Below are 16,101 nucleotides of genomic sequence, written 5' to 3'. Positions count from 1 at the left end.
AGTGCTGCAGAGAGAGCCTATTGCTGGCAAAGATGAGATGTGATATTGCCCTGGAAAGCCTGGCATTCTAGCAGAAGCTGAGCGACCTATGTTTAACAATGGTGCACACATATAAATGTAACAACATACATGAATGATGGGTAAAGACAGACTGAAAAAATGAGCTTGAACTTTAGGAAAGGAGGCAAGAATACTGAGGAGGATAAAGTGTACATAAGTAAAATCATCACACACAGAGGATGCAGCTTACCTGACATGCTGATGGGTGACTGTGGTTGAGATCCCAATGGGAAGACACTATGTCAACAGACTTTTTGGCCATGTTGAGTAAATTCATCCAGCCTTGGAAAAGTGATAAGTGAAATGGTGCATTTTCTGAATAGTTAAGGCCTTCAGGAATATTTTCCACCAGGGCAATTCTTAGAAAAAATTTTGAAAAACAAAAAACAAAATCTAGTCAAATTTGAAGGCACAGATCTTTATACATGCATACAAAGATATCTGAAAAATACTCTTTATTCTTTCTGAATATATGTTCCTTACAATTTACATTTTCCACCAAAGGCCTTTAACAATTCCCCTATGCTAATCTAATGTGTTCTGAGAGTTTATGCTCTGTTTTCTCCCACTTAGTATTACTCGTATTTCAGAAAATCATGGTATATGTCCCTAATATCCAGAGTCAAACTAGCCTTGAAAAAAAATTCAGAGCTTTCTACACAAGCATCTTCCTCTAGTAATATTTCTTTTTTTCCCCCTTACAGCAATGCAATTCTTTAAAAAATTCTACTTCTGTGAGCTACTTAAGACCATAAGTTAAGTTTTATACAACTCCAGTGTCTCCTACAATGTTGGACATATATTAGAACTGGTTTAGAAAATAAAATATTATTAGTTTTATTACTACTAGAAAATAATAAATAGTGAAGGCTACTTCTATTGCTTAAAACCTCTGCTAAAACCTTCCCAGACTAAGGCCTAAAATGATACTAAGGAAAAAATTTTAAAACCTGCCTGTTGCAGGGCTTTATTAAAGTTGGAGATAAGGAATAGATAAAATAATAGTAATAACCAAGCCCTAAATAAACTACAATCAGCAATATCCTAATAAAAGTATCTTCTCTTTTTAGGCTTTCTTATTTATTGACAACATGTACACTGTGGCTCTCCATGGTGCTGAAGCTAAGGCTGGGTGGTTTTCATTTCTGAGATAGCCAGGTGACACATAACATTTTAAGAAAGGAATGAACATTTGTTTCCCCTAGTTTAAGAAATGTAAGTTTTCCTGCAACTCTTGATGGGAAACTCCAAACTCTTATGAAGATACCTGTAAGTGCTTCCAGAACAGAGAACTGTTTTATTCAGAGCTGTGCATCCCCAGTGCTAGATACAATCAGGGCTCAAGAAATACTTACAGAATGAATTGCAGCTTCCAACACAAAATCCAAAACTTCTCAATAAAACTGTCAACTGTTTCTCTTAGTGAGACTTGTTCCATTTAGCCAGTGGTAGGACACAAAAACAATTCTCTTTGTAAAATGTTTGTGAATTTGATGAATATCGTAGCCTAAATGGAGTCTGAGTATGTGTCTTAGAGACAGTCACAATTTGGGGATCCAATCACCCAACCACACAACCCACATTGAATTTAATGTTTACTGAGCCCTTATGAGCACAGGACTAGCAAATCACTGTCCACAACACAGAAATGACTATGACAAATCTCCTTAGTGCTCTGGAATTTGTAATCTAGTGAAAAAAACATAATATAATGATTTAAATAGGAGGTAGACTCTAAGAAATGGCAAAACAAGAGTAAGAAATTTAATTAGATGGATAATGCATCATCTAAAGTACCACTGGCGCATGAGCCAGTAAGGAAAAATTAATTCTGGCTGGGGGCATTTAGAATTGGTGGAACTGGGACTTGAAGTGAGTCTTCAAAAATTGAATTTTTATGGGTGATCTGGAAGGGAAAGCTATTCGAGATAGAGGGAGGCGCTTGATAACTATGGTGCATCTGGATATTTGGGAGTTGGTGAGCCAAGGGGAGTGTGAGGGAGGAGAGTAATGGCACGGACTTGCTGTGGCAGTGAAGACTGGCAGTGTCCACAGGGACCACACTGTGGAGGTTGTGAACCAGGAAGAGAAGTTTGGACTTCATGTTGATGCTTTTGAGAGCCACCAAGTACATTTTAGGGGTCTAACTCTGACAGTACACATGTATACCACTGTAAGGGAGATGACCTATCAGCAGAGAGTAGAGAGTCCATTAAAACTGACAAGGAAGGTGGGAAAGGAAGTAGACTGAGGATTGAGAGAGATTATCAAGGGGAGAAAAAAGAAGAGAAAACTAATCCAAAGCCTCATGCTGGGGGGAATACCTAGATTTTTCTGGTTGGCAGAGAGTGAAACAGATGAGGAGGTTCAGAAGGGACCAGAAGAGAGGCAGGAAGACAACAGAGGTCCAATAGGAAGCAGCGTTTGGGAAGCCAAGGTGAGGGAGGGTCAAACAGGCAGAGAGCAGGGATTTTTTAATCTACTTTGAAACCTTTGAAGGCAATAGACAGAGGTTGAAGTTGGATATTATAACTCTCTCCACATTTAAAGTTCAATTATCTGTGTTAACAGAAGCCAGACATTAACATGAAGAAGTGACCCCAGATAATTAGCAGTTTCAGCCTCCACTGCAACTGATGAATATGTTTAAAAATCAAACAAGAAGAATCCCAACAAAGAAAACCAAAATAGAACATCAATTAACAAACAGAAGAACTGACTAGTTTCAATTTTACTTCAATATAAAATCCACGCTGAGAAAGACAACGGGGAGAGTCAAGAAGCCCAGATAAACCAAACACATGAAATAAGGAATGTAGAGTAACTGTACGATTGTAGATGGCTCCGCACCATCCTTTTTCCACACCACCTGCATGGTTTCTGGTAGGCATACAAATAAAGGTTCCCAATCTCTTTTGGAAATCTCTAGACCAAGTATTCTTAACCCTGGGTTCATGGATAGAATTTGGGGGGAACTATAAACTCGATCTTTATTTCCCCTCATCTCTAGCTGAAATTTAACATTCTCTTCAGTTACGAACACAGGCAAAAAACCACGGGAATATTAAAGGAACCTGGGATTCTGTCACCATTAAGAATTTTCATGCCATGCTACAATAACTACTGCTGACACCTCCGAGTATTCACCACTACTCTGAAATTACGGTAGTCACCAGATCTTGTTTTTTCATGAATAAGCAGTGCAGAATACATGTTACTGTATCATAAATTTGGTTTTTTAAAATATTTTTGATGACTTTATTTCGGTATTATTGGTTTTCTTGGCAATCCTATGTATTTCAGTTTACTCATTTAAAGCATTTTTCAAGGAACAAGTCCGTAGGCTTCATCAGACTGCTAACGGGTTCGGTGGCACATAAAAGGTTAAAAAGTACCCATCAGACGGATAATACACCATCTATTCCTTTTTCCCCTACTTCACACGTACTCTTATAAGATGTTTTTTCCATTATGGAAGCCTGAGAAGTAGGTAAGATTAGCAAGAGAGATTTTCAAGAGAACTGGGTCAAAACCAAATATGGAAAATATCTAATCACTTCTGGGTGGTAGTGAAGGGTGAAGAGGAAAAAAGCAAGTCCTGGAAAGACTGGAAGAGAAGAGAGAAATTCCCTGGAAGCCAAGGAAGACCAAACTTTTTATTATTATTATTATTATTATTATTATTATTATTATTATTATTATTATTATTACTACTACTACTACTACTACTACTACTACTACTACTACTACTACTACTACTACTACTATTACTATTATTATTATTTTACTAAATAGCCAAGTAAATTATGCATTTATAATAGAAATTAATATAGAGACACTACCCAAGGTCTGGGGACCAACACTTATGTTTGGTAAATTCTGGGGAAACCCTGCTCACCTGGTCACTTTCCCTCTTTCTTGTCTTACCTGGAGGTCTTGACTGCACCTCCTCTAACACAGTGCTTGTTTTTCCTACTCCCTGCTAGAAAAGGTCTTTAGAAATCAGACTTGAAATGACTTATTTTGGTGACCTATCATTTTATTTCCTTGAACAATCAACAGCTGGCTCCTCTGCAGGGGCCTGATCTAATTAGCATAAATGCAGAGCTCATTTCCAAGCGGTAACAGCCCTTGCTATATTTTTCTCAAGCAAGGAAAGAAGTAGGCAGAACTTATTAAAATTCACCTTGGGGCAAATCTCTGGAATGCTTGCATACTTTCTTTAAGAGAATTATGCCCAAAGGCTGGGCACCGTCTCTTACACCTAATAACAGGGGAAAAGCTGAATAATCACAGACACAAAACAGCAAAAATCTTTTTTATGCCTCTTTTTATGGTACTTTGGGATAACTACAAATGATTCAACTGTGCGTCCAGGGAGCTTAGGTGGAATAAATATAAGGAATAAAAAGCATTTTACATTGTTAATAGATTTTATTTATTCTTTTTGAGGTTTTATTTATTTGTTTGTTTATTTTATTGAAGTATAGTCAGTTACAATGCATCAATTTCTGGTGTACAGCACAAAGTTCCAGTCATGTATATACATACATATATTTGTTTTCATACTCTTTTTCATTAAAGGTTATTACAAGATATTGAATATAGTTCCCTATGCTATACAGAAGAAACTCATTTTTTAAATCTAGTTTTATACATAGCGGCTAACATTTGCAAATCTTAGATTTTAAAATAGAATTTTATCTGCTCTTATTAATAGTATGTATTTATTCTCCAAACTTAATTTTTTAAAATAATTTTATTTTTTAGAGCTTTATGTTTTATTTATTTATTATTGTGTTATTTAATTATTTTCTTTTGGTGGGGGGGAAGGTAATAAGGTTTATTTATTTTTAGAGGAGGCACTGGGGATTGATCCCGGGACCTCATGCATGTTAAGCATGCGCTCTAGCACTTGAGCTATCCCCTCCCCCAAAACTTAATGTTATTATCAAAATTTCTTTCAGTCCAGGAACAGGAACAATGTTTCACCTTCTCATAGAAATATCTGTAATTCTGTAATAAACTACGAAAATAGGTAGTCCCTGCATGTGCTAAATCTATTTAAAACATGGTGTGTGTGCGTGCGTGTGTGTGTGTGTTCGTAAACACAAGAATCCTTATAAATTATATTTTCACATATATATGATTTTGCTATTATTGTAGAGAGATGTTTAGAAGGAAAGGATTTTGAATAAGGTAGACAAAACTCAGATCTGCCAGTTATTAGCTGTATAACCCTGGACAAATGACTAGCCTCTTTACTTCTGTTTCCAATTTACAAAAAAAGTTACTACAAAATTAGAGGAGATAGTCAATGTAAAGAAAGTGCTTTGCTCAGTGCCTGCTTTATAGTGAGCACTAAATAAAAGCTACACGTATATTTTTAGAGTTACTTACAGTCTAAAAACTTAAAATTAAAAAAAAAATTTCTTGTGCATCACACAAAGTGGTATATGATATTGGTTTGTCCCTCTACTGGTGATGTTAAGCTTGGTCACTTGTTAATGGGGGATCTGCCAGATTTTTTCAACTGAGCAGGACCTCCCTTTGCTCTGTCATTAATAGATGATTTGTGCAGAGGCATCTGCAGGTGGCGTGAGTATCCTCTTCCCCAACTTTTCACTCACTGATTCGGCTTTCATCCATTTACGGTTCTTGACTGAATCCATTTGTGCTATACTTGTCGATAATTTCCTACCATTTCTTCTATGTATGCTAGTTGGTAATATTTCGTAAGGAAAAGCCTTTTCTTCTCGCATCACCCCTTTTCCTATTTTTTAAAAAATTCATTTATTAGCGTGCACTTTTAGATTCTTTTTTAAATTCAAAGCGGGGATTTAAACTCAGGTTTGTCTGAGTTCATGCGCATTTCACAACACTTGGTTAGGTCCTGGTCTTATCCGAGAAGGTTCTCCACCTACATTAAGTCTGTGGAGGGAAAAGGCAGAGGCTGCTGCCCTAGACGGAAGGTCATCTTATCTGGAGATCCCAAACTTGTCTGGCAAAGAGGGGAAGGTGCCTCTCACTCTACACTCCACTCTGTGTCCACATCGGCAAGGACATCTACAGTGACAGAAAGGCCCACTTGTCCTTGGCTCCATGTTTCCTAGGACTGGCCCAGAAAGGATAAAAAAGAGAGAAGAAAGGAGGCCAGAGAGGATGAAGACAAAAGAGGAAAGAAAAAGATACAACTCTATGTACCTACATTTTGATATTTTACCAATGTGAAATGTGAACAAAGAAGAAGGGAGTTCATGAATGGAAAGACCCTGACATTGTCCTCAAAGAGCTGAGACACACAGTAGGCAGCCAGATGACTGAAAACAAAATGGTTAAAATGCAAAAAGTCTAATAGAAATCTGGATTTGCATTCAAGGCAGTTATTGCCCTTTGACGTCTGGCAAAACAGTAATTACACTGTCACCATCACTACTTCAACTGAACACAATATTTAATGAGTACTTAATTTGTGTTCAACTAGATTTACTGACTATGTTCATTAATGTTTACAAGAATTCTCAGAAGGAGGTACTGTAATTATTCCCAATTTTTGGATGAGGAAACTGAGACATAAGGAGTTAAGTAGTGTGTCCAAGGGCACTCAGCTTGAGTGACGGGGCCCAAACTGAAACCTGGGTGGTCTGACTGCAGACTAGATCCTCTTAACCACTGTGCTCCACGGCCACTTCCAATTTTCAAAACCAAAAAATCCAGGCAAAGGTACAAAATGCAGTTTTCTTCTCACGTCCTCAAAGTATCTTCAATGAATCAAGTCCATAAATGCCCAGGGGCATGATATCTGTGCCAGTGAATGCTAGTAGACCTGCAGAGGCCCTTTCTGTTAGGATTTATTCTCTCACAGTCAGGTTTTTATTTGTTTGTTTGTTTGTTTTTTTTAAACAAAAGACACAATTACTACTTCAATCATACTGTTTGAATCAAATTTCAGGACATAGTCTACCCAATGATATGGGGTCATTTATTCATGCCCCACTTAGTTGATCTTTATTGGGGGGGGGGCTCAAATTTGTGATCAGCTCCATTCCAGGTGCTGAAAAGCATACCAGCTAAGGACCTGCTCCCCTGAGGCTCATATCCTATGGTGAGGGGGACACAGGTAATAAGAGAGTAAACAGATGAAAAGAAGGAGTGTCTGAGGGACATAAACCGGGCGAAATGATCGCGATCAAGAGGGGGACTGCTTCTTGAGACCAGCAACCAGAGACAGCCTTTCTGAGGCTGTAACACTGAGCTGAGATGTAAAACGTTGAGGGCAGGGTGCTTAAGGCAGAAAGGACCAAAAATAGAGAAAGCATCAAGATGGGAGTGAGGCTGGAATGCGAGAAGAGCAGAGAGGCCGGGGTGGTGAAATCTCAGAAGGGAAGGAGAAAGGAACAGAGCAAAGGTCAAAGGGGTTGACCAAGGCTGGATTATGGAGGAGAGGAAAGTACATCTTTTGTCTCCTCCACCCTTCAAAGTTCTTGCCTGTGACCCCTGTAACCAAGGACAGATTAACAAGAGAAAAGCACACAAATTTATTTAATGTAAGTTTCATGTGACACAGGAACCTTCCTAGGGAAAAGAAGACCCAAAGAAATGACTAAACCTGAGTACTTTTATACTAGGTTTGAAAGTGTAGGAAACAAACGAACAGAATGGCTTCCCTGATGCTAAAGCTGTTTGCTGATTCATTACGACCTAAAACTCTTGCAACTTTTCTCTTTTCTGACAAATCCCCACCTTCGTTTCACGTGCTCAACTATTTTTATGCTAAATAGCCCCCAACCTTTCCATTACACTTTCCACTCCTGATACAGAATTTTTTTATCCAGAGGAGAAGCTGTACTCCAGAAAGGTGGTTCTGAGCTGATAGCCTCAGAGTAATGAACAGACCCTATGGAATGTCTCTGTGATGTCAGCTGGATTCATCAAGACAAAGAATACAGCACCCCAGAAAAATGCCATGTTTGTTGCTCCACCCAGCTTTTCTATAAAACCTCAGGACACCAATCCCAAGAGGGATTCACAGTCTCTAAGGCATGAGCCGACTGTGGCTCTCCTTTGCCTGGCAAAGCAATAAAGCTGCTCTTTTCTGATACTCCCAAAACTCTGCTTCCAAGTCCGAATTTGTTTTTGGGGCACAGTGGCCAGTGTTTTGGCAGCAGGTTTGACGAAGAGTGGAAAGCTATCGGAAAATGGGGTAGGACAAAGGCTCTAAGGTAAGTGTAGAACACGGGGGGAAACTTAGCAAGACCTGTTCACTCAGATTCCTCTCTGCGACCCTTCATCTGTGGGAATAAGGATGCTCCTTTTTTCCTAAGAAGGCACCTCTCACAGGAGGGTTGTATAACCTGCCTCGGGGAAAGGTTAGAAAGTCCTTCCGGTACCTGACATTTCTCAAATTCCTCCCGCTTAAAATATTCAATATGTTAAGGTGCCCTATTTTAGGGTAGCATGCCCTGAACCTCATCAATTACAGAGGGCTTGTGAACATACCATTGTGATATACAGGAACTGTGATGGGAAGAAACGGAATGACTTGGGCAGGAGGGGGACATGATCTGATTTACCTTCTACAAGGATTTTCCTTACTTTTGTGGTTTCCCCACAAATGCTAGAGGGTTGCAGGAAAGTAAGAGTCCCAGTGGGAGACAGATAAGAAGACCGCGGCGGTAGTCTAGGGCCTCGTGAAAGACAACCGTAACTTAAACTAGGTGTGAGTCCTGGAGATGGAGAAGAGCTCAAGGGATGTGGAACCCATTTTGAAGGTGAAGCAGACAGACAGGAATATGGGTACTACCGGGGGACCCGTTCCTGGTGTCATCTCCAGGTTCACGGGCACTCTAGCCATATGACACACCTCTTTCTCCAGACATTACTCACTTTGCTCCAAGGAAGGAGGGAAGAATTACTTGATTGTGAGATTGAGGATGAATATTCAGTTTGGTTCCTTGCATTCTCCTCTTGGGAGAGCTATCTCACCCCCAGCATAACTAAGCAGGACTTTGTGGGGCCTTCCAAGGTCAGACCCCTCCCCTATATCCTCTGCTGAAGCTCCTCTCTGAAGTAGCCAGAGAATAGTATCTCATGTATATATCCTGAGTTTTTCAGATGCTAAAAACCACCACCAAAGGGAAGAAATTAACTACTTGATGATCATGAGCACGTGGCCCCCAGACCTTCTGGCACCTGGGGGTTGATTGTGTTGACCGCCTGTTACCTCCACGTCAACCAGTCAGAGAATTATGCATGAGCTGATCACACACCCTGCGACCCCTCTCCCTTACATGGCCTTTAAATATGCTTTGCTGAAACCCTTCAGGGAGTTCGGGGTTTTCTTGGGCGTAAGCCACCCCGTCCTCCTTGCTCGGCCCTGCAACAAACCCTTCTCTGCTCCAAACTCCGACATTTCAGTTTGTTTGGACTCATGGTGCATTGGCCACAAGAACTTGCCTTTGGTCACAACAGCCCTCATACCACAAGTCTTGCCTGGACAAACCCCTTCCCGTCCAAGCTCACTGGCTGTGGCCTGGGTGCTAGGCCCACCTAATTCTGCAGCTCAATTAGGAAGAATATTTGCTCTCACATTAAGCTCCATCACCCAATGTCGCCTTTGTCAAAACAGTGATCACTTCCTCTACCCACGACTCCTTGTCAGAACTGCCAATTTGTTCAGGAAGAAAGATGGTATTTAATGAGCCCCTGCAGAGACCCTCAAAGTAGAATATATTGAGTTTCCCTGGACATTTTGATGGAATGAGGGACCACAGGTCAGAATCCAGGATGAACAATTGCAGTGGAGAGAACAGGCTGAGAAAAATCTTCATGAGGGAGGCACTTTGCTAGTCAGTGCTGTACTTACTGGCCCAAGAATCTCAATTCTGTTCCCGAGTTGATAGAAAGGTTACGGTTAGCCTGACAAATTGTGCTTCCCTCCCGACTCCCGGGCCCAGCAGAGGGACTGGTCATCAATCATGACATTCTTTCCTGAGCCTGGCCTTGGCCTAAAATCTCTCTCAGGCTTGTGCTCTGGAGAGCTACTAATAACTAGGGTTGCAGACAGGATGAAGCTGAAGTTACAAACTTTGAGGCAAACTAGGAAATGAAGCCAATTACATTTTCCAATTAACCCAAACTTATCCAGAAAAGCGTTTTGATTTCAAACTCTGTTGAAAATATTTCTAAAATGGAGAAATATTATTTTCTAAAATTGGAAAAACACTGAATGGAATTTTTTAGGATTTTAAATTTTGCCTTAGGACTCTGAATACTAGTTGGTAAAAGATACAGGGCTTTAGTCCGACTCTGCAGAATTCAGGATTTATCCCTGGTTTTATTTTAAAATAATTCTTGACTTAAACATTTTTTGGATTTATGTTGTCGCTTTAATTTAAAGCATAGAGAAATTTTCAGTAATTGAAGACTTACCATCAATTACTTCTAGTACAAGTTTTCAAAGTTAAGGGCCAAGAAAAAGACAGGAGAGTCACTCAAGCCCTTAATGCTAAACCACAAAGCAGCTAATAAACTCTGCCCCATCACTGTTCAGGGCCAGTGGTGTTTTTCCATGAGAAGGAGATTATGTGCATTTTCCCCCTCTTTTCTTCCTCCTCCAGCTTGAACCTCAGCAATTCTCATTGTTGAGGCCACATTAATAAATTCCCATTATTTGGCAAATTTTTGCCCACCATGGGCTATGTCAGATTTATGTGTACCCCACTGATACCAACTACATGAGAAGCTGCCTGGTGGCCACTGAAGAGCCCAACCTTGAGTTTAGGGTGGATCCCCTATGCCTCAGTGAGACTCCTTAAAACCTTGCAAGGAAAGTAGACCTGGGAGGGACTTCACAGAGAAAGCATGTTCTTGTTTAGGCGAGTTGTGTCTCGCTGACACTTCTTCTAGAACCAAAGAATGTTTTTGAAAAGCAGGGGAAGTGTCAACTAGGTGGCCCACTGGGAGCACAGCAATCCGAAGTCAGGATCTTAAGTCATGCGTTCTCTGCAGGGGGCCCTGCTGGCTGCAGGGCGCAGCCACCCAGCACAGGAGACAATTCTGGCTGCTTGCTATATTTCAGGTCTACCAAGGGCGGTCAGCATCATCTGGCAGAACACATGCCATTTCCAGAGGCTCAAAATAGTTCTTCTAAATGTGTCTTTTCACAGTTCACACACATGGTTTAAGTTTCTTCTGTTGAGATATTAAGAGAGAGAAGACAATTTTATAATGACTTTGGTTGGGAAAAGGTTGCAGGGGGGTTGGAGTCACAGGAGGAGACCGATTAGGAGAACACTGCGTAGTCCAGGACCTCAGTGAAAGATGACGATGACTCAAATCTATTAACCCATTTTTTGTTAAGATTCAAGGAAATATCTAGATATTTTTAAAAAGCATTATATGCACAGGTTAAGAAAATTCATACAGTAGAAATGATCCCTAGTCAAAGTAAGACTCTTGCCTCTGCCCCGGTCACTCTGTCTTCCAGGTCCCTGTCCCCGGATTGACCACTGTTACCAGGCACTGTTTTCTACAACTAAGATCTTGCCTGCATACACACTGATTAACTTACCAAGTTTCCATGTCTGGACGTTACAGAGCAGGAGAATTTATTAAGACATGCACTTCCTTGATTGATTCATCCAGAGGAATAAGTCCTGAGGGGAGACTTAGTTCAGAGCCGAAAGCAGAGTCGGCCCACAAGCTACTTTCCTTTCTATATTCTGAGATCCAAAACCCTGAACTGTCAAAGAAATGACACTGTGTGTCCCTGAGAGGAAGGGGACAGAGGAGTAACTGTGGGAAGCACAGAGGTAAAGAGGAGAGGGTCCCCACACCTGCAGAGGGCAGAGAAATCTGAGGGTCTTGCAAACAGCACAAGACCCACCACCTGGTCTCAGACCTGCCTGGGAAGATAGCAAACTCCCAGGGGTTGGAGGTGGTGTTTTTGCACCCAGGGAGACTGGACCCCAGGCCCTGGGGCTCCATCTGTACCAGTCCCGGGTGTGGAAGGGACATGAGGCTGTGCCGATGGAGTCTAGCAGTAACCAGCACAGACAAACACACCGTCAGAGGGGCCTCCTGATGCCCCACTGCTGCGAAAGACTCCAGGATTTGTACAGCCTCGGGCAGTTGGTGCTGAGACCGAGTTCTGGCCAGCCCTCAGCCTGGCAGGTCAGTGAGAATTTGGGGTCTGGTTTAATGACATAAATGCAATTTCTTTTAAATCTGAGTTTGGGGGCTGGGATTTGTACCTCTACACAAATGTGGCGTTTGATCTTTTTCTGATGGGCCAGACAGATATTGCGATCCTGAACCATACTCGAGCCCACAAAGCTTACATTCAAGGGATTCCCTGTGATTCCTACAGAACATCCTTTAGCTGCAACTGGCTCATTCTGACAAGGATCAGAGGCGAGGCTGCGAAACTGCTCTGGAAGCAAGAAGTGATGGTCCCTAACCAGTGTTATTTTGAATGGAGCTCATGCCTATCTGCCTGCACAAATAAGCGTTTTGCTCCTTAGTCAAAGAGAACACAAAATTAAAATTCAAATATGTTCCCCAAACGAACTCACCCACCACACAACAAACAGAAAACCCTGCTCATACTAAGGGAAATATAAATTTGTTAAAACATACATATATTTATATGTACACAAACTTCTTTTTTAGGTACAGACTGAAAACAGTAAGCCCATGTAAAGCTTAACTCATCCCATGAAACCCTTTATATAACATCCACACACCCACTCCTGGTCAGGAAAGGGCGTTTTCCATTAATTTTTGATAGAGAAATCACATCAGGCTTCCCAGAGGAGGAATCGTGAGTTAAGGAGCAGGCTCTAGGCTAAGCTGCTATTTGCTCTTTTCCCATTATCAGTTCATAGGGCAAATTTTCATTCCATGGCTGATTCATTCCTGGCAAGAGATTAAAATGTCACTAAAAGGAAACTCCAGGCGCTAACAGTGCATGCGGTCTGGACATGGAACATTAAGCCAGATCTTCCTGCGTTTGAACTATTTCAGCAGCGTGCGGCCTCAGTGCGGCTGAATGAGCTTCTGGTTTGTACGGCTGATCTCTATCTGCCAAAAGGATGTTAGGGCTCAACTTAGAAACAGGTAAGATTAGGAAATGGGCAAAATCATGAACATTAGAAACTTTTCTAATATGCACGTGAATATCCTATATATCTGTTGTGAAATAATAGAAAAAATATACATATATTGGTCTCTGCCCCGGGTTCCTGACACAGGGCTCCTGAAACTCCTGTAGGATGACAGGATGGGTGATACCAGTGTTTTTTGTTCTTATTAGGTGACTCTTAGTGGGTGTCTGGATGAGCGCTGATCACCAGAAAGACTAAGCCATGAGTAGAAACTTGGAATTTTCACTTCTGCCCTCCACTCCCTTAAGAAGGACTGAAAATGGGAGTTAATAATTGATCATGTCTATGTGATGAAGCCTCCAATAAAAACCCTAAGAGTATGGGGTTTGGAGAGCTTCCAGGTAGGTGAATACATCCATGTATGAAGAGGGTGATCCAACCCAACTCTATGTGGACAGCAGCTCCTGCACTTGGGACCCTCCCAGACCACACTCTATGTATGTTTTTATCTCGTTGCTCATCTGTATCTGTTATCATATCCTTTAATAAACTGGTAAACATAAGTAAGTGTTTCCCTGAGTTCTGTGGGCTGCTCTAGCAAATTATATCATCTCAGGGGGAGGGGGTCATGGGAACCTCCGATGGGTAGTCAAGTTGGACGGAAGCTCTCGGTAACCTGGGGACCCACTACTTGTGATTGGCCTCTGAAGTGAGGAGCAGTCTTGTGGACTGAGCCCTTCCCCTGTGGGATCTGATGCCATCTCCAGGAAAAGAGTGTCAGAATCGAGTTCAATTGTAGGACACCCAGCTAGTGTCACACAGAATTGCTCGGTGTGGGAAGAAGCCCCACACATTTGGTGACCAAAAGTGTCACAAATAAAGTGTTCTGTATAAGCAGTAAAGGAGACACACAGGAAGGGCTATTTTCTTTCCTAACCTATCCATATATTGAAAAACGGCCAAAATGATGATGATGATGATGACGATGATGATGGTAGCAAGAGCTGCCATTCACTGAGTGTGTGCATGTGCTAAATGCTTTGCAGACTTGAACATACTACCTTGCTATTCCCATTTTTAAGGCAAAGACAGAGACTTGGGGAAATTGTGTAAGATGCCCAAAGTTACACATTAGTAGCCGAATCAGTTTTCAGATTTTGATTCGTCTGGCATCAAAATCTGCCCCACTCAACATGACCCCCTTGGAAGCCTCTCTCTGGTGTGTGCATCTGACTGTGTGAGAACAACAGTGCAAACCCAGGCCTGGTGCCAGCTGGTTGAGGATAACACTGAAGTACTGTCACCAACAAACACTGGTGAACAGAGCTTCTCCTCTATTCTCCTCTAAAAAATAAAAACATGTTTATTACCTCTACGAAGAACTGTCTATACTCCATTAATACACTGATGGATTTTTAATCCTGAAAGGACCACATTAATTAGCCAAGTCTAGCTTCAATTTTCTCCAGTAGCTGTTATCAATCCTTTAAAATAGAGTGTTCAGTGCTCCAAGGGGTATAATTTCTCTACTTGAACTCTTGAAGGACTTAGATATATTTAAAAACTTATGAACTCTATTATAAAGCCTGATAGAGTCTTTAGACATTATAGACACAAGAAAAATGAACATCAAAGTGCTTTCTATTAAGTTTCTTATAAATATGTAAATATTTTAAATAATGGGCAATAAACCTTTCATTCATAGTCACATTATAATTAACTTTTTAATTTAAGTAGCATCCTGGAAGCTATAAATTTGGGCTCCTGATTCACTTCCAATCACCTTCTAATTTATATTTGCCCTCATTACAACTAGTCTATGAAAAACTTCAACCTTGCAATTCTCTAATCTTGGAAGCTTAAAAATTCATAAGACATAATTAGAATCTGCATGGGAGATATTAATGTTTAGTGACATGAATGCTGAGCTAGGAGTCAAAAGAACTTGATTCTAGCCCAGAATTTGTCTTCTACTCAGATTATTTGTTTGAAAACAACTTCACTTACCTATAAAATGAGGGTCCCAGAGATACAATGTAAGGACCCTTCCAGAGTTAAGATTCTAACTTCTATGTTTAAAACTCAGAGAACCATTGAAACTCATCCATATTATTACAGGTTGTATATATATATAGATATACATAATATTATAAATAATTTGCTGATATAATAAAACCACAGGTAAATGTGAGCAATATACTTCCAGTTTAAAACATGTCAAATGAAGAAAGAAACACATTAAATCTAAACATCTTAATGTTTTCAAACTGTTACTATTGGGATTCACTTATGCAATTAGTCATTTTTAAGTATTTGAAACCTTTTAACATACTCCTTAATCTTTATCCTACAGGAAATTAGTAATAGCCTAATAATTCCAGTTTAGAAAAATAAAGAAACTTTGACTTTCTCTGTATATGCCTACAAAAATTTAGTTAGAAGGCCTGTTACCAAAATAGAGCTACTGTTAGAGATATCGGCAAAGAATATTGGGTAGGTGTGGGGCGAGGGGAGACTTGGCAGGGACCAGAGAGCAGAGTCCACCTGTATCCCATTGTCTCTGCATGGCACAGCAAACATTATTTACCAAACATCTGCTTTTTCATCTCCATTTGAATTGCCTTCCTCCACTCTGAAGCCCCGATCACTATCTCCAACATCCTCCTTTGTCTTTAGCTAAAGGTGACATTTAAGGTGAGGGTTCCAGCCGTCCTGGTGAGTGACTCAGTCCTTCTGGGCCTCTCCCATGTATGCATGTTAGTAAACATGTGTTTGATTTTCCCCTGTTAACGTCTCATTTCAAGTTAATTCTTAGACCAGCCAGAAGAACCTAAAAGAGTAGAGGATAAATTTCTTCCTCCCTGGCGCTGGTCAAGTTTAAGGATGAAATCAGAAATTTCCAAGGCCTTCACTACTGTTTAATATGGTATTTTGA

The 16,101-nt window shown here is 40.7% G+C and overlaps 1 protein-coding gene across 3 annotated transcripts in view; it reads right to left on the bottom strand.

Moving 5' to 3' along the window:
• The window catches only part of PLD5 (phospholipase D family member 5), a 214,309-nt gene that overhangs the window by 94,966 nt on the left and 103,242 nt on the right, over positions 1 to 16,101 (bottom strand). For 2 of the 3 annotated variants that reach the window (XM_074351772.1, XM_074351773.1), the window contains one exon: positions 251 to 419. In XM_074351772.1, coding sequence (XP_074207873.1) covers positions 251 to 419 — 169 coding nt within the window. Of the gene's footprint in view, positions 1 to 250; positions 420 to 16,101 lie in introns of those variants that run through there. The other variant, XM_074351774.1, reaches the window with a different exon arrangement.

The sequence above is a fragment of the Camelus bactrianus genome, chromosome 23 (assembly GCF_048773025.1).
Source record: "Camelus bactrianus isolate YW-2024 breed Bactrian camel chromosome 23, ASM4877302v1, whole genome shotgun sequence".
In the NCBI taxonomy this organism is placed as follows: Eukaryota; Metazoa; Chordata; class Mammalia; order Artiodactyla; family Camelidae; genus Camelus; species Camelus bactrianus.
Note: the sequence above shows the minus strand (reverse complement) of the source record. Positions and strands in the feature narration are given on the sequence as shown.